We start from the raw sequence: 21,157 nt of genomic DNA, 5'->3' as shown, positions 1-21,157 counted from the left end.
GAAAAGCAGTATGAAAACATATCAAGGTTTTAGGATTTCTTTCATTTGTCTATTCAAGGTGTAGGCAAAGTTGGCTCTTCTATGACATGTGGACTTCAATTCCCAGAATTCCTGATATAGTATGATAGGCTCAGAAATCTGGGAGATGAAGTCCGTAAGTCATAGAAGAGCCAACTTTGCCTATCCATGCTCTATTCCATTTTGCTATGCTACAGTTGGCATTTGTATATATCTGCCCCGAGTCTATGGAGAGGGGCGGCATACAAATCTAATAAATAAATAAATTTATTATAAATTACAACTGTACTGCATTTGACCATCTACTAATGCCTTAGGCCCTTCTTACCGTAAAACCATCATGTAGAGAGGATTGTGAGATAGACAGGCAATCAATGCAGAAAATGAGATAATGAATATAACAGGCAACAACAGATGGGCACAGCTAACAGAACAAGATCCAGTCTTTGCTGAAGATTGTCCATTCTTGGTGGCGATGCAGGAACAATTTGTGTAGATCTAGTTGAAAGAAAAGAAGAGAAATCAATCTCAGGAAATCAATTCACTTCAAGATCAGTCCATAGCTCAATGGTAAAGCATCAAAATTAGAAGTAATCAGGTTCAATCCCTAGCTTTTATAGCTAAAAGTACAAATGTTACCAAATCCTCTGTCCTAAATATCCAATTGATCAGAATGTGCAACACTGAATAATCAAATAGTTCAATACAATATAAATCAGTTGCAAGTGATTCATGACTTACATACTTCATGCCCAATTCACTGTTTAGCTGCTGAGAGAATTGTCAGTACAGTATATGTTTGAGGGAAAAGTGGGGTTTATTTGTAGTACTACTCTAGTGCTATAGAGTTTGTATGCACATTTAAAATTATATATTGATATTATATTTGTGACTTACTTTCTGAAACTGAACAAATATCTAAGTAGATAAATACATTAAAAAGTACATTGCTGACACTGCATCCTAAGCAAATAGCTTTGAATCACAAAAAGCAATTTTAAAAGTAAGGCAGGACTTCTAAAGCTAACTTAAATTTTAGCTTCTGCAATTTTTGAAATACATATGAAAACCCAATGAATAAACAGCAGATGTTATAAGAAGGCTGTTTAGCACATCAGTATAAAATCTGTGGTCTCAGCCCTAAAAACGGTAAAAGTTTCCCCGTCAGTCATGTTTGACTGTAGACCATGGTGCTTATATCAATTTCTTGGCCGAGGAAGCCAGCTTTGTCCGAAGACAATTCCTGTGCAGTGGTGGGCTTCTACCAGTGTAGTCCGGTACTCCGCACCAGTAGGAGCCCAGTGATGATGTAAATTTTGGAATTTTTTTCTGGGTTTAGATGGTGTTTCCTGTCATGCTGTGGATTGACAGCCTCCAAAGACATTAAGAAACATCCTGTAGTTAAATGGTTAACTCTGTTTGTTAATGTAGCTCCTCCCTCTCTATGATGTAACACTGCTTTGCTCACTTCCTCCCTCACTCAGGAAGAGAAGCTGTAGCCATACTTCTTTCTCTTACTAGCTAAGATGTAAGACGTGTATTCATGCCACTCCGGCAAAAATACTTTTTTTTCTACTTTTTACAATAAAAGTTAAATTCATTTTTATAATGAATGCTTGTGCTTTAATTCCATCGACCTCTGGAAAGCCTCACTTCAGTTTTAACAGGCTGAGCTCTCTCGGTGAGATTTCTCTTTCCGTCATTTCCATGTTGAAAAAAGGCCTCCTGCCTGTCCTTGTGTTAATGATGATTATTCTTCATCCGAAGCACAGCTGAGAAGCTCTTCAGCTGTGTTTCGGCTTGTAATGTTGTCCTAAACATGCGTGGAAGTGAAATTGTGCGGTGGGACATGTGTGTGTGTGTGTGCGTGCGTATGCGCACTAGTAGCAAAATTTAACTGGAACCCACCCTTATTCCTGTGGTCATAGGGCCAGCATGGCTATATTCCAAAGGCACACTGGAAGGCTTTTACCTTCTCACTGAAGGGGTACCTATGAAACTATTTGCATTAGCATGCTTTCGAGTCCAAAAATTATCATGTACTGTAATTTTTATTACAAAAAGTAAAAAATGCTTACATGTATGTATGTATGTATGTATGTATGTATGTATGTATGTATTTATTTATTTATTTAACTAATTAATTCGACTTCTATGCCGCCCAATCCTGAAGGACTCAGGGTGGCTTACAACAACAATATAAATACAAAACAAAACAAAAAGAAGTCACATTTACTATCTAAAACTATACTACGTGTACAATAAACACATTTACAATACTTTAATTTACTGATCTGATGCTAGAATTTTTATTTAGACAACCAAATCAACTTTGTTCTGACCAACCCATTTTTAAGAGGAGTGTGCTTTCCCACCATACTCATCAAAATTTAAATTTATCTCCTGGCCTGAAAAAAAATTGCTTACTAAAGTGATTATAGATGCAATGAGATATTAAATAAATTTATTCCTTTTAAATAAATGGGACAGGATTCATATTAAACATGAGGGGCATTAAAAAGCTAGCTTTGTTTTTATACCACCAGTAAAGCCATCTTATTGTACTACCAATCATGTATTTTTTATTATTTATGTTGGATAACAATATTTCTTTGATTTTTTTCTTGAGACATATATTTTTCTAAATTAAAATACTCAGAACTAAAACTGAGATTCTCTGCATGAAAAGCACATATCCTGAGTAATGAGTAATAATCCTGCTCTAACGCTATCCTGTAGAATACATGGCATATTGCCTTCCTTATCTACAAGTGATTTGGCCCTATTCCCACCCTGTCTATATGATGAGTGCTAGATAGATTTGAATCCATTCTGCATCCTTAACCTCTTACAATTCCAGATGTTGAAGAATTAGAGAAGAAACCAGTACAGCCAGCGTGACAGGGAGAGAGGTACTCCACACCATCATCTCCGCAGACTGGATGGAAGAGATACTTCGAGCAGGAGCATCGGAGGTTACATGCATCTTGTTCTGGGGAACTTGATGTACTGCCAGAAAAAAAAGAGACGAAATAATATGGAACCAATGTGTGAAATATGTTTTCTTGAGTGGACTGGTGATTCCCAGCTTGTTATTGTTGGGTTCTTGCCACCTTGAACCTTGGTCTATTGCCGTCTGAAGGTATTGCTAACATTGTTTTGTTAAATCATATATAATTTTACACATAAACACATGTATAGATAATTTGAGGAGCAATTTATTTCATTTCTGAAATAATCTATCCGATATAAGCCTATCAGTAGAAATCTTTTGGAAACCAAGGGGGTTGGGAAATATAAAAATCATATTGGAATTAACATGGAACAGCTTCTTAGGTATATTCTCAAGGCACAATCTCATTCTTACAATTCTCTTTTTGAATGAATCCCTCATTCCTCCAAAATTATGAACTCCTGACCAATGACAATTTAACATTATGAGCCAACAGATCACATTACCTAAGCTTTCTTGGGAACTAAGAGCAGAGCCACTTTCATTACAAGCATATATCATTTATTCTATTAGTGAGCATTTAACTTTCTAAAATATCAGAAGAAATGCTTACTAAATATTGGGATTTTCTTGAAACTCTTCTGGAAAAGAGTCCATCACTTTAGCTTCTCTATGTTCAAGTTCTTGGAAGAGTTAATGAAAATTGATATAGTTTTCGACTTACAGCCATTCATTTAGTGACTGCTCAAAGTTAAATGGCACTGAAAAAAGTGGCATATTTTTCATACAATCATTACAGCATCCCCATAGTCATGTGATCAAAATTCGGATGCTTGATAATTGATTCATATTTATGATAGTTGTAGTATCATGGGTTATGTGATCACCTTCATTTAGTTACTGCTCAAAGTTAAATGGCACTGAAAAAAGTGGCATATTTTTCATACAATCATTACAGCATCCCCATAGTCATGTGATCAAAATTCGGATGCTTGATAATTGATTCATATTTATGATAGTTGTAGTATCATGGGTTATGTGATCCCCTTTTGTGACTTTATAATGAGCAAAGTCAATGGGGAAGCCAAATTCACTTAACAGCGTGTTACTAGCTTAATAGGTACAAGAATTCACTTAAGAACTACAAGCTGTAAAATGTTGCCAAATTCGCTTAATGAATATCTTACTTAGCGACTGAAATTTTGAGTTCATTTGTGGTCATAAGTTGAGGAGTAATTGTATTGTTTTCATGTCTCCAAATATTTTTGAATGAATAATTTGAAACTTTTTGCCATATAACAATATAAGAACAGCTCCACCAAATTGGGCCAAAAATTCATGTAAGTACCGTAGTTTGCCATTGAAATTACTGCAATATTCACAGGCAGAGCACGGACGCTACCTCTTGCTGGTTACCTCAAAGCAATTTGCATTCTTCATGTCCTACAATTGGGAAGATCAAATTAGCCATCCTGACAGCTGTAGCTATCTTTTCCCTCTACTTACTATTTAAAGCAATCTAAAATAGTGGCAATGCCACCTAATTGCATAACTTAATTATGGGTAGTCTGAATATGCATTCTATGGAGAAGAATTCACCCCAAAATATCACACAGTGCCAGTGATACAGCCCCACAACATGGAGCAAGGAGATGTGTAAGCATCCCTGGAAAACAAAGGAATATTTTTGGTGACATCCCTGCCCAGAATGATCCAGCAATAGGTAGATTTCACAAGTCAGAATAGCAAAAACAATAAAACCACAACAAAACACTAGCTAAAGAATCCGTTTCAGATCATTCTGTTTATCGCTAAACTCAGTCACCATATTCGTTAGATTTGTTTGTTTGTTTGTTTTGTCAAGTACTTATTGGTAGTATACAAAGATATAACAATGTTTATATACACGATACTAGTAAGAGAGAAACATTAGGACAGGGGATGGAAGGCACGCTGGTGCACTTATGCACACCCCTTACTGACGTTTTAGGAATCGGGAGAGGTCAACAGTGGATAGTCTAAGGGTAAAGTTTTGGGGGTTAAGTGATGATACTACAGAGTCAGGTAGTGAGTTCCATGCATCAACTACTCAGAAGAATGAAATAAAAATAAATAATGAAATAATGAAATAAAAATCAGGACAAGGAGAAATTGTCAATTCAAGATAAAGAGAAATCTCTGTGTCATGATTCTATTGCACTAAATTCTAGTTGCCACAGAGTATTGCCAGAGGAGTAGAACATATTACCTGGACAGATGAATTCCAGCCACGGTCTGTGAAGAGCAGCCCATAAAAAAGAGAGGAAGATAGGAAAGGGTGGAGAAAAGTAACACTACAATGGTGAAACGTGGGATGGTTTTGAGGGAGAAAGCAAAACGTTTCATGATTAACCCTCCAAAGAGCATCCCTAGTGCAGCTGAAGGTAAATTCACAGCTCCTATAAAGGAAAGGAAGGGGTTGAGTTACAAATCCTTAGCAATTGTAAACAATGCTACTACACAACTGAAATAAAAAAATCTCTTAATGGAAACAGTATGGAATCAGTATGGGCCTTAAATTTGGTACAGAAGGGATTGCATGTTCTTTTTGCATAATAAAAACATTCTTTATTTTTATTGTGAGAATCAAGATAATCCATTATCTTTCCTAGTTATTGCAGTTTGAAATTTCTTTTACAATTTTTTTTCTGCATATAAATCTGAAGGACTTCTGCATCTTGCACACTAAAAATTCAGCAAAAGGTAGACATTTTCTAAAGGAAAGGCAACTGCAAACACAGGAATGGGCAATTCTTTTGGGGATGACTTCATTTGGGTTTTCATGTACTAAATTCTTCATTTGCCTCTTTAACTCTTTTCCATGGAGGAAACAATACATTCAGGGATTTTTGTTTTAAAGATGTGAAACGGAGGCCTTAAGGTTTTGCAAATCAAAGTATTACCTTCAATCCCACCCCCTCTCCATAAAGCTTAAATGACTAGATAAATATTGATGCTCTTCCCTTCAAAAGTGTCTTGGGAAAGTACAAATGGTTGCTGTAATCTGCAGGCAAACTTTGCATGTAAGCCAGGGAAAAATTGACATTGTCTCCTTCCAACATAACATTCTCAGTGTAAGAAAAACACTGAACATGCTTCTGTCATTAAAAGAGTTCTAGTTCACTGCTGCCACATGGCAGAAAAGGAGCGGTTAAGAGCCAATTTTTTTCCCTACAGTAACAGCAGCAGCAAGAGAGCCCTAGGTTCTAACCTTCTATACAGTATCTACTTGGTGTATAAAATGATGTTTACTTTATCATAGGGATATTGAGTTATTGGGGACCTTGAACTTGGTTGTTTTCTTGCAGGTGTTTCATTATCCAAACTAGGTACTCAACATCATCACTGTGAGGAAGGAGTAAGCAACATTTCAACCATGAGGTACAAATATTTTCTTTCATCTATATTGAGCTATTTCATCCATTTAATTGTTAAGTGTCTCTTAATTATTTAAGGCAGCAATGCAGGGCTCAAAGGTGGAGTTGCACGGCCACTCTACCTTTAAAAAAATAACAAACGTAAGTATAAAAGGAAGCATTTTGGATGGATTGACAACTAGAATGAATACAAATGCTTGATAGTCACCTGCAACCAGAGGTGGGTTCCTCCTGGTTCGGACTGATTTGTCCAAAATGGTAGCGACCCACCCACTAGTGATGTCATGATGATGTCACAGAACTAATACAGTCGGTGCCAGTCTGTGGGCACCGCCATCTTTATTTTAATTTTTTTTAAATTCTTCTGAACATGTGCAGAAGCCTGGTTTCCGGCATTGTGCATGCAGTCGACATCTTGTTTCCGGGTTTTTTTACTTTTTGTTTTTTCCCCCCAGATTTTGTTTTGGCACTGCACATGCACGCACACGCCGACAAGGCCTGCTCATGAGATGAGGGAGGAAGCCAAATGTCAGTAATGTAAGCTAGAATTTACCCCTGCTTGAAACCACTGTATTGCAGATGCATTCAGAGCAATATCCTTGGTGAGAGAATTTTTGACGCAGATATAAAAAAAGCATAGTTTCATCCTGACATATTTTAAGATCAACAAATCAAGTTATGCTTGAACTTCTAACTAATTTTCATTGCCATCAATTTAGTGTTGTTAACAGATACTTTATTAACAGATATTTGATGGCACACTGTTGGCAACCCACAGAATATTATTTCTTGATTTTTCTATGTCTTCCAATTCCTCAGATTAGATCTTCAATCTCAATAGTGTAGTTGGTCTCTGGTGCATTGTTGGATGAAATGAATATGTAGAATTACTTAAGCATTCTGTTTAAGTGTTGTGGTTAGCTCTGGCCCAGCTCCTGCCCCAAGGACTGTGGGTGTGGGGGAGACATCCACATGCTGCAGGCCTGTTTTGCCCCCGGTGGAATCTGATGATGAAGGCTCCTCTGACCAAGAAGACATGAGTGACAGGGAGGAGGAGAGTGTGGCAGACAGCTCAGAAGGAGATCAATTATCTAGCTCCTCCTTGGATTCGGAACAAGAGTTAATGATACAGCCACGCATGCGGAGAGCGATGCCTAGGCAACAACAACTGAGAGATTATTATCAAAGAAAATGAGGCCACCTGTGGTTGGGTGGGGCTGTGGTAATTAGTGAGGCTGCTATAAATAGCAGCCTGTGGGTTTGACCATTGTGGAGGATTATCTGATCGTTGTGTTTCATGACTGCGTTACTGACTTTGACTTTTTGTGTGCTGATTTCCCCCCGCTTTGAAACTAAACCAGAGCAAAGTGTGTTTCACTTTGTGAAAGAAGGACTTTGAATTGCCTCACAGCTGCAAGCTAAGTATCACAGAACTGATAAGGGACTTGTACAAATTACCAGTTTGTTTGGAGACGAGTTCTCTTTGCTATACCAAAAGAGGGCTTGGTTTAAGTGAATTTTCATTATAAAGAACATTGTTTTGAATTTTCAAACGTGTGTGTGTCTGAAATTTGTACCTGTGAATTTTTGGGAGGATTCTACCAGAGAGCCCAACAGAACATTAAGTAGCCAGTGCTTTGTTCTCAAAAAGCCTCAGCCATTATCTCAAATTAGATGAGTTATTGTAGTTTTCTCACCAATGAGGAAGTTAGCATAAGAGGAGGTAACACCAAATTGTTTTTCCAGGTACTTGTTGAGGAAGGTAGAGAGCCCAGCAAGAATAGAGGAGAAGCTGCATTGTGTCAAGACCAACAACATGAAGAGTGGATTGAGGAGCAGTTTTAAGAAGCCTTGTGGGAACTCTTAAAATAAAAACAGAAGAGTATGAAGATTAGAAAATGAAAAGGGCTTCAGACATGGGTATTATTCAAGTAATTATTATAGCATCTTATTAATCCAATTCAATTTTCAATTCAATTTATTAGATTTGTATGCCGCTCCTCTCCGAAGACTCGGGGTGGTTCACAACAATAATAAAAACAATATTCCAGCAAAAACAAATCTAATATTAAAAAGCACATAAAACCCTATCATATTTAAAAAAGCAAACAACATATACATACCCAAACATAAATATAAAAAAAGCCTGGGGGAAAGGTGTCTCAACTCCCCCATGCCTGGCGGTATAGATGGGTCTTGAGTAATTTACAAAAAACAAGGAGTGTGGGGGCAGTTCTAATCTCCGGGGAGAGTTGATTCCAGAGGGCCGAGGCTGCCACAGAGAAGGCTCTTCCCCTGGGGCCCGCCAAACGACATTGTTTGGTCGACGGGACCCGGAGAAGGCCAAATCTCTGGGACTTTATCAGTCGCTGGGATTCATGCGGTAGCAGGCGGTTCCGGACGTACTCCGGTCCAATGCCATGCAGGGCTTTAAAGGTCATAACCAACACTTTGAATTGTGACCGGAAACTGATCAGCAGCCAATGCAGGCCATGGAGTGTTGCAGAAATGTGGGCGAATCTAGGAAGCCCCATGATAGCTCTCGCGGCTGCGTTCTGCACGATCTGAACTTTCCGAACACTTTTCAGAGGTAGCCCCATGTAGAGAGCGTTGCAGTAATCAAAGCTCGAGGTGATGAGGGCATGAGCGACTGTGAGCAGTGACTTCCTGTCCAAATAGGATTAAGGATGTCAGTTGCAAAAAGAATACCAATTCTTAAGGCAGGTCTGCCTGATATTCTTAAATATGCTTATGTTTTAGTAGACTAAGGTTACTCAATGTGATATTTTTTAGATGTATTTAACTAGGTGAAATTATAGGGTTGCAGTCCAACATATCTGGAAACCAATAGACCGGGAAAGACCGGGTTTGATTGATTTAGGCTTTAATGGCTTTCTGCTAAATGCTCATGGAAAAAATAAGACAAGAGGTCTTCAGAATGTTTTCTCCCTCTTTGTCTCCTTTCCCTTCCATCTCACAATAGTTAAAAAGAAGCATATAAGATAAATAACACAGATAGCATTTACTCATACTTTTAATGTCTTATGTTCAAAGTTATCTATGAATAAGAGCCTAGGACACTTAAGTCCAAAATTCTCAAACTGTTAAGGCACATATCTCATTCAGAGCTATTTTCCTCTACCTTGTGGACTTTTCTCTATGCTCATCAAATAAAAGTCAACAAGCAAAATCAATATCACCAAAGTATAAAATTACTTTTGGAAAGCAAACATCGGATGGGAAGAAGGAATCAAGGTTATAGAGTAATCTCTAAGATTAGCTCTCTGTATCTCAGCAGAAACTCCAAACTCAGATGCTGTATGGAAAGTTCTCAGACAAAACTTTTTTTCCATTTAATCTTTTCTGATTCATTAATGTCCCTGCAATTACTTTGCAAGTTTTTTGTCCCAATAAGGGGTTTGCCATTACTACCTTCCTAAAACTGGCTTTGTGCCAAAACTGGAATTAGAATTTCAAAGCCTCCCAGTTTCAAGTCGGATTCTTTAGTATGGCAAACTATCTCAATTATATTTATCTTATATGGGTGGTCTTTGACTTATAACATGTAGTGACCATTCGAAGTTACAATGGCACTTGAAAAAGTGACTTATGACCATTTTTCACACTGATGACTGTGCCAGCATCCCTATAACCATGTGATAAAAATTCAGATATTTGGCAAGTGACTCATTATTTATGAGTCCCAAGGTCATGTGATCACATTTTGCGACCTTCTGATATGAGTTGACTTGAACTATCAAAATAATTAATCCATGTTAAACTTGCAAATATGAACAGGATGGTTACTATGTAGATATTTTGTTGTTTTCCCCCCAAATAGGTAGAATTATTTAGCAAAACAACCATTTACTTTTACTGGAAATGCACTTTCATTAAAATCATTTTACTTTTGATAAAAACCATCAGGGACTCTTCCTCTGCTTTTGTTTTCTCAATCTTCTTCAGGATATCTGCTTCAGATGCTTCCTGATGGAAGAGAAAGAATTTGTTTTTTAAAAAATCACTACTGGGTGATTTTTCTTTCAGGTTCTGTTTTAAAGCATTTCCACATTTTTGGGACTATACCTGAAGACCTGAGATTGCTAGGAGGGAGTTGTTAAGGAGCAAGTAGCAGAAAGCAAAAGATTAAAGTGATGGAAAAAGATTAATGAAATGAAGCTTTTTTCATGTAAAAAAACAGAAGGTTGTTTGGAAGGTCATGGAATATAGAGGGATAAAGAGTTACTGAAAATGCAGCATGTCCAAAATGCATTATATAAACTTATGTTAGAAATCTCCTGGTGGCTTTGTACAACATTGGCTGCATTGGCTTCCACTTGCCTTCCATGTCAAAATGAAAGCATTTGTTTTATTTATAAAATCCTATATGGCTTTACTAACATGTAGTATCATTTTTATCTCTTCATTATCTTTGGATCTATTGTTTTCATTATATATATCAAGATGTTTGCCTATGAATTTAATTTATATATTAAAATAACCAGAGGCAGTTTCAGTACACTAAAAAAAGAAAGTTTATTATTTTCAAAAAAATGGCTAATGCAAAACAAGAAATAATCAAATCCCACAGGCAAAGTAAATAGGTCCCCTCCCCCTCCCTTATGCTATATTCCATTATGTACAGGGCAGTGGCAATTTAGCAAGATCATCTCCAATCAAATACTTGTGACTTACCTTCCCTTTCAGCATATATCGAGGGAAGAAGAAATAAGGAATGGAACAGAATAGCAAACAACCAGCAGCAACAAGAAGACCCAACCACCATGCTCCAATCCAACGTGGGTCATCTGGGGTCAAGTTTACATCCTCTAAGAGACATATGGGAAAAACAAACCACCAATATCAAGCAATGAAGTCACCAGACCAGACTCCTAACCTAGCAATTTCAAACATACTGGATCTGCATTTCTCCAAACTCTCAGAAAGCATGATTCATAGTGATGTTGCCAATTTCAATCCCATTTTATCTGGAATGTACAAGATTAGAGAAATCTGCACGAAGTAATTTGTTACCAAGAAGTTACATTACAATTCTGCCAATACATAAAATATGATCCTTCTTCTTCAGTGGCCATGTGCCATGAAATTTAAATTATTTCTATTGTTAGAATCTATTTTCTCATAGACCAATCCATCCCAGGATTTCTTATTTCTTAAAAAAGCCAGCAATGCTGTCGCATATGAGCTGTGGTCCTGTTTCCCCTTCTCTCTTCTTTAAAGTTATGGTCAACCACAATTATCTATATACTAACCCTAACAATATTTCTTTGTTTAGTTGCTTGGATTATAATTGTCATAATTCCAACAAACTTTAGCAGGTATTCAAAAAATGTTAGTCTCAATATAAGTTAGCATAGCTTTACATTCTAATATGTTTGACAAAACCGAGTATTATTTATGTCTTTTCATAGTTTCTATCATTTCTATGTCAGTTATCTATAGTGTTTGATTGATTGATTGATTGATTGATTGATGGTAACATTGATTGTAATTTTACAGGTTTCCCTCAAGTTTTGATTCCTGTATTTTGAAATTTTACATTAATAATTTCATTTTACTTTATTTTGTTATTATGATTTTAAATTTTTATTTTTATTTCAGAGTTACTGTTATATTGTTAGTTTTATACTGGTCTGTGTAAATATGTATTACTTAGTATAATTTCATTAAGTTTGGTTGAAGAAGTGATTTGGAATTTTTAAGGAAACACTGCTCTAAAATTGTCAGGAAATATTATCTAATGATAATTTCTTAGAAGAAACAACCTCCAATGAAATTGTGAATAAAGAAGCATAAGTAATGTGGAAACCAAAAGAAAACCTATCTATAGGACTGGGCACCAAATATGAACTTTTGGTGAGGCAGAAACTTAATAGTATCATGTGGTGAAATCATTTGTTTAAAATACAGACTTTTAATTGTCTACACCTGAAGTGTGAGGCTGAGGGCGACAATGTGGCAGTCTTACTCACTTGTGGAACTGCAGTATTAATAATAGAAATGGTTCTATTAAAAAAGTTAGACACCCGATGTTTTTAAAAAACTGATTAGCCAACAATATAAATAGTCAACCTAGCTGGAAATATTAACTGGCCTTTTCCTGAAAAGAATCTCATTAGAGAAGCTGTTATAATAAGGCCAACATTTGGAGCCTGTACTCTCCTGAGATCTTAGAGAAGAGACCTCAAATCAATGCATTTTGAGAGCGGACATCCTCCTTCCAGGAGGTCTTGCTTCAAACAGGCAGCGGATCACTGAAACTGGTATAGGAAGTATTGCTCCACATTGTTAATGAGCAGGAAGGAATAAATAAATAGCAATATTCAGACTTTTCCAGCTCTGCCCATGTTTCCTGTCCTTCCACATTAAAAGCCTGCAGATAACAAGAGCCCACACCCCATTTAAACAATGGTATAGCTTTCCTGGATGTGACTACCCCACTCAAAATTGGGTGAAATAATCAAGGGGCAACTAATGAAAAGAAACCCATTGCTATTTCTCGCTCTCAGCTCATTTATATGCTCAATGTAAGACAAGATGCCAGCAACCATTCTGAAATCCCAGTCTGTCTTGAACGGGGATATGAGAAAGAAAATCTGTGGACTAAAAGAAAGAACACTGTGTATCCACACATATATATATATATACTAGCGCAAGGGTGTCAAACATGCGGTGTCATGTTGTCATGTGACTTATTGTGACTTTTCCCCTTCGCTAAAATGGGCTATGTGGCCAACCTGAGATGCATCTGGCCTGCGGGACCAAACACTTACCCATGCTAACACGTCCAAAATCCACAAATATCCTCAATGCTGCAGAGCCAAGAAGATAGCCAAAAGCTGGACCAAACACTGAGATGGAAAATAAAATTGCTGAAAAGAAAAAGAAAAAAGTGGATTATTTCGTGTGGAATAAATTTTTCTCATTACAATTCATTGGTCTTAATTCTTCACAGACGGTAATGAAATTTGATCTGGATATTTATTTTGTACTATATTACTTTGAACTAAGCTAACTGTGTACAGTACTGTGAAATAAATTGTATAATTAAGACTTACAGTAGGAGATTGCTAGAGATTTTCTTTAGCAAATCAACTTTATTTGCCACTGAAAGAAACCCCTAACAATTTCCCTAAAATAAAGAGCACCTCCCATGTTAAATGCACAAACTCTCATAGTGCAATGCAGTGCAGGAGTACTAAAGCTGTAAGTATTTGCATCTAGAGCATACTTGCAATTCATTCATTTTCAGCTGCTAAATATAATTTTTTGCTCATGAAGCCTTTCAAACTAATATTTGCATGCATAAGAATAATTGAATCTCTGAACAAAGAGTTAAATATTCCCACTGTCCTAAAATTAATATGAAATGGCATAAGAGCAACAATAAACCAAGGACTTTTTTGTATTGAGGAAAGAAACATTGTTATGTTATGCCAAATAACCTTTCCTGGCTTATATCTAATTGAACATATTTGGTCTGACAATCTTTTTTTGGATCATCACCACCATCATCATCATCTTATATTCATCTAATGCCTAACCAACTGGGCCAACTTTAAATTATTTTTAGCTGTGCCATTATTAAAATAGTATGTGTATCCAGGGTTTATATTTATGTTGTGATGTATACAATCTGATGGCCTTCACCAGGAGTTGTATGCAGCCCAGCAACTGTCTATAGACCTTATAAACTGGATTGTCCCATTGTGCTTATACTTATAAGCCTAGGTAGTGGCTGAAGACCAAGATGAGATGGGGGGAACTGCACAGTGAAGCAGGGAAGAGATAATCCTTTCTCCTCTTTCACATTCCCACACCTGCCAAATGTTCGTTTTAGCTGCTTTTGAATATTGATTTAGCGTAGCAGGTTTTTTTGGAAGAGGGTTAAGCCAGTATCTAAAAGAACTTGGCTATCAGTTGGTCTCTCTTTGAACATACATAAGCCAACTACTTGTAAAAATAACCCAGATTGTTAAACAGGGGTCTAGCATCTGTTAAAAATGTGCTTTCTACATGCAAAAGAATGTGATTGCTGATGACTTCCCACTGGAACTGAATATTTAATGGGAGATGAAGGAAATAGCTGTCATATCAATCTTAATTAATTAAGACACCCATCCTCTGCTACCATGTCACAATTGTAAAAGTCCATTAGAACCTTAATTGTGGAGGCGATGGATTTAAGAGCTCTAATCATTTGTTAAAAACAAGATTTCTTTTATTTATAAAAGTGAAAATAAACATTGTCTGAGTAGACAACTATAACAAGTACCTTACATTATGGAGTATTAAGGCAGAGAAGAACAACGGAGCAAGAAGGCGGAAATGATAAGGCAGGACATTACACCAAAAATAGGAGGAGATTAATAAAGGCACACATATTAACTCTTTAATTACTAAATGTCTCTGAGGCTGGCAATATTCAGCGTGACAATAGCCACCTGGCATTACCCTTAATAACTCTGGAACACCTTGAATTAGGACCACAAGATATCCTAGTAATATGCTTCTGGCAGGATAGGGATCACCAAGTGAGAATAGCAAGTATTATGCTGGCATTATTTTTTCCTAGCACAGGGGTGTCAAACTTGATTTCATTGAGGGCCACATCAGGATTGTGTTTGACCTTGGGAGACCGGGATGGGTGTGGCAAGAGTGGGAATTGCTAGCTTGATGTCACTCGTGTCAGGGATGCCTGTGGCAGCCTGAGTGCTCTGTCAGAAAAAGGAGGCTCCCAATCTCTGTTTTCGGCTGGGACAGTCTCCTGCAACTCTCCGCCAGTGAAAATGGAGCTTGAGAGGGCCACATCCAGCCCTCCTAAGCTCTGTTTTCACCGGCAGAGGGTTGCAGATCATCCCAGCTGAAAATGGAGATTGGGTGACCATATTCACTGGCAGAGGCACTGTGGGTCAGTCCTTTGCTGTTTCCAGGGAAGCCCCATGGGCCACATCTAAGCACCCTGTGAGTCGGATCCAGCCCATGGGCCCAGAGTTTGACAGCCCTGTCCTAGCGTAAGGACTGGCAACTAACACTGGCATATCAATACTAAACAAAGATGAGATGATTGATAGATGACCAAAGAATCACAGAATCAAAACCAGGATAGAACTGATTTTATCAATTTTGATCCATAGCTAGTATTTATCCAATTTTTAAACCATTTTTTAATAAAAGGCTAAAATTAGTTTTTTTTAAGAGGAGGAAAAAGCCTTTTGTCTCAGTCTCTTGTTAAAAAATAACAGGCCTCCTCAAACTGAATCCAAACATCAAACGAACGCCTTGTTTTAATTAACAAATAGCAAATTAAAACCTGTGGTAAAATTGCTTAAGAGCGTTTAGAGTTTGACTGGTGTCTGAGCATTTGTTCATGTCTTTGTGCATGTAGGTCAGCCTTGTGGCTGCCAGTTTTTCCCCTTCCTCTTTTCCTGCTTAAGCTTACCAGAAATTGTATCTAGTAAGAAAACCCAGGAGCATGAGACAGATGGACAACCTGCTTCATCACATAGGTCAGTGGGTTATTTTAAAGAGGTAGCAATACAGTACTGGTGCTCCAATATAGCATATAATGTGCAGCTGCTGGATAAGCTGCGGTGAGTTGGTATCTGGCTATTGTCAGAAGATAACTGGTAAAGGCTCAAGTGTGCAATGAAATTACCATATGAAATGCCATAGGTATTATAGAGAAAACCTCGAAGCTTATTTCTTAAGATCCTTGTCATAAGAGAAGTTCATAAGGCAGAAGCTGCCATTACCTACAGCAGTGTTTCCCAACCTTGGCAACTTGGAGATATTTGGCTGGGGAATTCTGGGAGTTGTAGTCCAAATATCTCCAAGTTTTTCAAAGTGTTGGTTATAACCTATAAAGCCCTTCATGGCACCGGACCAGATTATCTCAGGGACTGCCTTCTGCTGCACGAATCCCAGCGACCAGTTAGGTCCCACAGAGTGGGCCTTCTCCGGGTCCCGTCAACTAAACAATGTCATTTGGCGGGACCCAGAGGAAGAGCCTTCTCTGTGGAGGCCCTGGCCCTTTGGAACCAACTCCTCCCAGAGATTAGAATTGCCCCCACCCTCCTCGCCTTTTGTAAGCTTCTTAAAACCCACCTCTGCCGTCAGGCATGGGGGAACTGAGATATTCTTTCCCCCTAGGCCTTTACAATTTACGCATGGTATGTTTGTATGTATGATTGGTTTTATAATAAGGGGAGTTTTTTTAGTTGTTTTAGTATTGGATTGTTACATGCTGTTTTTTATCACTGTTGTTAGCTGCCCCAAGTCTATGGAGAGGGGCGGCATTCAAATCCAATAAATGAATGAATGAATGAATGAATGAATGAATGAATGAATAATAAATAAGTAAGTAAGTAAGTAAGTAAGTAAGTAAGTAAGTAAGTAAGTAAGTAAGTAAGTAAGTTGCCAAGGTTGGGAAACACTGACTTACAGGAACAATCCTTAAGTCTGTCACCATGTTGTTAATAGTTCCCACAATTGAATATGGATTTCACCTTCTTCCTGGACAGCAATTTTTATTACGAGATTACGTCCCTGATTTATGTTACATCAGAAACAGTTCTTCTATATCAGGTGACACGTCTGTGACAGTTTGCTTAGCACATACCTTCCCAGCCAGCACCACACTGATATTAAAGCAATACAAACCAAACAATATGGATGCTACAGTACCACTTTCAAGCAAATATTTACCTATGTACAAAGGAGAATTGTTTGGTTCAGCAAAGTCATCCACATAGGAAATTCCAAAAGGCTGGATAGGGACCGTTCCAATTCCAGCCAAGAGTTGGGCGAGTATCATTAATCCCCACATGATACTGGCCTCTGCCTGGACGTTCACAGTAGCATTCAAACATTTAAATCCTCCTTGGCAGAGCTCTAATCTGGACTGGCTGCTCTGGTTATCTAGAATAAAATCAACAATAATTTCAGAGGAACACAATGGGAATTAACTCTCTATGATACTAAATTCTTATATTAATCCTTATTAGCATTTCTGTTAGAAAAAGAAAATTACTATAGGTAGTCCTCAACGTACAACAGTTCATTTAGTGATGGCTCAAAGTTACAACAGCACTGAAAAAGTGACTTATGATCATTTTTCACACACAGTAGTAGTAGTAGTAGATGCTTGGAACAAACTTCCAGGAGACGTGGTTGATAAATCCACAGTAACTGAATTTAAACATGCCTGGGATAAACATATACCCATCCTAAGATAAAATACAGGAAATAGTATAAGGGCAGACTAGATGGACCATGAGGTCTTTTTCTGCCGTCAATCTTCTATGTTTCTATGTTACTGTATGACTGTTGCGGCATCCCCATGGTCATATGATTTACATTCGGATGATTGACAACTGACTCACATTTATGATGTTTGCAGTGTCCTGGAGTCATGTGATCTGCTGACCAGCAAAGTCAATGGGGAAACCAGATTCACCTAACAACAGTATTACTAATTTAAGAACTGCAATGATTCACTTACCAAAGGTGACAAGAAAACTCCTAAAATGGAGCAAAACTCACTTAACAAATTTCTCACTTAGCAACCTAATTTGGGGGCTCAATCATTGTTGTAAATTGAGGACTACCTGTACTGCACGCAGCAAACTTGAGAATCAACCCGCAGTAGGTTATTCGTACTGTATATAATCACTTGTAATGTTCAGGGGGGGCGGGGGAAAATGAGGATTGAGAAGGTCACACAAGCCACATTTCCGATAATTATTGCTATGCATATTTAGGGTCCAGATGAACAAAGATGTCACAATAACTCTATTTGGGATCTAAAGATCTCCCAAGTAGAGTGTGAACATTTTTGAGGGAGAGAGAGAGAAAGCTAAAAAACTTCTACAAGCACTTGAATCACCTTATGCTGGCTAACATCCATTCAGAATAATCCTTTGTAACAGGAACATCATGGGTGGTAACAACTGCAATTCTTATAATCTCAGGGATCTACTAGCAAGATCAAGCTAGACATGAACAGTGAATTACAGCCGTAAATTGGCTTAATGATTTCTCATTCCTAGATTGCTGGAAAATTGCCAGACCTATAAATTTCCTTAGTTTAATTAGTATCTGTCATCAATTTTTCTGGCAAGATATGACAGCATTGTTAGAGGGGTAAGTTCAGAAAGATTTTTGGAACCCAGATTCTAAGGGTGATGGGACAAAAAGGAGAGAGGGGGGGAAACATCAAAAGATAGGGTAGTAATTACAGGATCGAAGCAAAGTTAAAACACACACAGTGCCCTTGCCCTTCACTTAGTTTTCCTACATCCTAGGCCTTGTTATTTGTATTTTCACTGTTGGTTTAGATATTACCACAAACTTTCATCACTTAATCAATTACCATGCAGGTTTGTGTACCTCTATGAATTTGAAAGTGAGCAAAACAAAATATGCTGAGCAGTTAATGAAGGGAATTCAATTAACACAGTGTACTGATATTTCCATATAAATTCATTATTACAGCAACAATTTTACAGCACAGGAGGCCAGGATGTAATTCCAGAATGCAGGAGCCTTCATAAAAAAATCATATTTATTTGTATAATTCAGTTCCCACAAGAGCATATTTGAGACACATTTCATGACAAAGTACAATTTTTAAAACTGAAAAAAAAAATGGAGGTAAAAGAGAAAAATAAAAAAATCCAATAATTTCTTTTTTGCTTGTTTATATAAATGCTCTTAATTTTCAGTTCCCATCTCTTGCTGATGAGATTCTGAGGAAATCGGAAAGGATCTTTCTGGAAAATAAAATGGTATACTGCCCTCACACCTATAATTGAGGTAAATATTTTAGATACACATGTAGAATTGAAATGAATCTACAGATGGCATTTAAATGGTAACTAAGAATTGTTAATTAGACAAATCTACTTTAAAAAGTATACTGGAGGCAAACTTATAAAAATGAATACATTCCATAATGAAGAAATTATGTTTAAAAATTCCTCAATACACCTAACAATATATTCTTAGTAGGTATGACCCACAAGATCATTTAGCTTGAATATCTCTAATAAACATAATGGCAGGCCAAAGCCTCTGATTCCACACGATGGCTTCGGCCTGACACATAACTAAAAATGACCAGTTTCAATTCCCAGAAATACCCAGAAATTCACCCAATTATGAGAAAGGTCTTCATTGCCTTTATTATTAATGTGAACTTTATATAATGACTTTGTCTCCAGAGACTTGATTACACCTTCCCCAAAATCTTCAGAACCTCTTCATTAGCCTTAAATTGTGTTTCTAGAGATTGCTTGGCATGATCACTTGAATGAAATGTTTTTTTCTGATTCTGACTATCGATAGTCCATAATGCACAACAGAGTAACATTCTGGAACCATTGCCTGCAGTGGAGTAGAGCCCACAGAAATTCTTCATTCAACTTGGCAATTTTTTATTACTGTACTCATGTGTCATGGGGATTCTTCTAATTGTCATGTAGATTCTACTAAAATTAGGTCCCACAGAGTTGGCCTTCTCGGGGTCCCGTCAACTAAACAATGCCGTTTGGCGGGACCCAGGGGAAGAGCCTTCTCTGTAGCAGCCCCAGCCCTCTGAAACCAACTCCCCCCAGATATCAGAGTTGCCCCCACCCACCTTGCCTTTCCTAAGCTCCTTAAAACCCACTTCTGTCATCAGGCATGGGGGAATTGAGATATTCCCTTCCCCCTAGGCTTATAAAAAATTTAGGCATGGTATGTCTGTATGTATTATTGGTTTCTTAAATTGGGGTTTCTTTTTAAATTAAATTAAATATTAGATTTGTTTATATTGTTTTATTACTGTTGTTAGCCGCCCCGAGTCTACGGAGAGGGGCGGCATACAAATTTGATTAATAAATTAATAAATTAAATAATTAAATAAATAAATAAAAATAATACACAATTTTCTTTGCTTTTCTTAGCTTAATATAGAGCATGGAGCTGCTTTCAAAGCAATTGCACAGGTTTAGAAAAAGACTAGGGTTCTTTCATGATTTGAAAAGAGATACCTCATACATGCTTTCATGTGTTCTGAGGCAATCTCTTTTGAAAGATTTGCAGAACTATAGTAAATAAAAATCCACAATCCAGGCAATAACATTTTTGCTAAATCTTCTACCAAAATCTTTCTTATCAAATTCATGAGCATTTTCAAGATTATAGCACTTTCCATCAAGGCTCTTTCCAGTAATTTTATTCAATCATGGTTTTTACATAAAGATGGCTCTGTAAAATAACAGTTATAACAAAAATCCCATCTAGTACAAGACAAAATGTTGTAAGATTTTATAGTTGTGCTTGTCAATGACTGTAAATATCCAGATTTCCTCTTCCATGAACAAATGAGAATGTTTTCCTGTATACTTGCTGGATACAAGTACAAAAACCACATGACTGTATAAAAGATACTATTACATGATTATATGTATGATTAGATGTTTTAGGAAAAGCCACATGTACCTATCAATGCTTCTTCAATGAATTATCTTACCCATCATCTTGCATTGCTTTTTGTTAAATAGCATACGGTTTACAAATTTAGAATTTGGCAACTGAGCAATCAAATCCAGCTGATGTCACTAGAAACAACTGCTCCTGCCAACCAGATGTTGAACTCTTTTCATGTAGCATACATCAGGCTCTTTGTATCTACCTGATATTAAAAGGAAATGTGGGAAATGCCAGAAGCCAAGCTGACTATATAACAAATCAATGTATAAATCAA

The 21,157-nt window shown here is 37.2% G+C and overlaps 1 protein-coding gene across 1 annotated transcript in view; it reads right to left on the bottom strand.

Annotated features, from left to right (window-relative positions):
- SLCO2A1 (solute carrier organic anion transporter family member 2A1) overlaps window positions 1-21,157 on the bottom strand; it is a 74,343-nt gene that overhangs the window by 9,391 nt on the left and 43,795 nt on the right. The window contains exons 4-11 of the mRNA XM_070753186.1: window positions 17,116-17,328; window positions 13,182-13,280; window positions 11,083-11,216; window positions 10,296-10,374; window positions 8,085-8,249; window positions 5,220-5,409; window positions 2,871-3,027; window positions 347-516 (exon numbers count right to left, since the gene is read on the bottom strand). Coding sequence (XP_070609287.1) covers window positions 347-516; window positions 2,871-3,027; window positions 5,220-5,409; window positions 8,085-8,249; window positions 10,296-10,374; window positions 11,083-11,216; window positions 13,182-13,280; window positions 17,116-17,328 — 1,207 coding nt within the window. The remainder of the gene's footprint in view (window positions 1-346; window positions 517-2,870; window positions 3,028-5,219; window positions 5,410-8,084; window positions 8,250-10,295; window positions 10,375-11,082; window positions 11,217-13,181; window positions 13,281-17,115; window positions 17,329-21,157) is intronic.

Source organism: Erythrolamprus reginae, chromosome 5, assembly GCF_031021105.1.
Source record: "Erythrolamprus reginae isolate rEryReg1 chromosome 5, rEryReg1.hap1, whole genome shotgun sequence".
Taxonomy (NCBI): Eukaryota; Metazoa; Chordata; class Lepidosauria; order Squamata; family Dipsadidae; genus Erythrolamprus; species Erythrolamprus reginae.
Note: the sequence above shows the minus strand (reverse complement) of the source record. Positions and strands in the feature narration are given on the sequence as shown.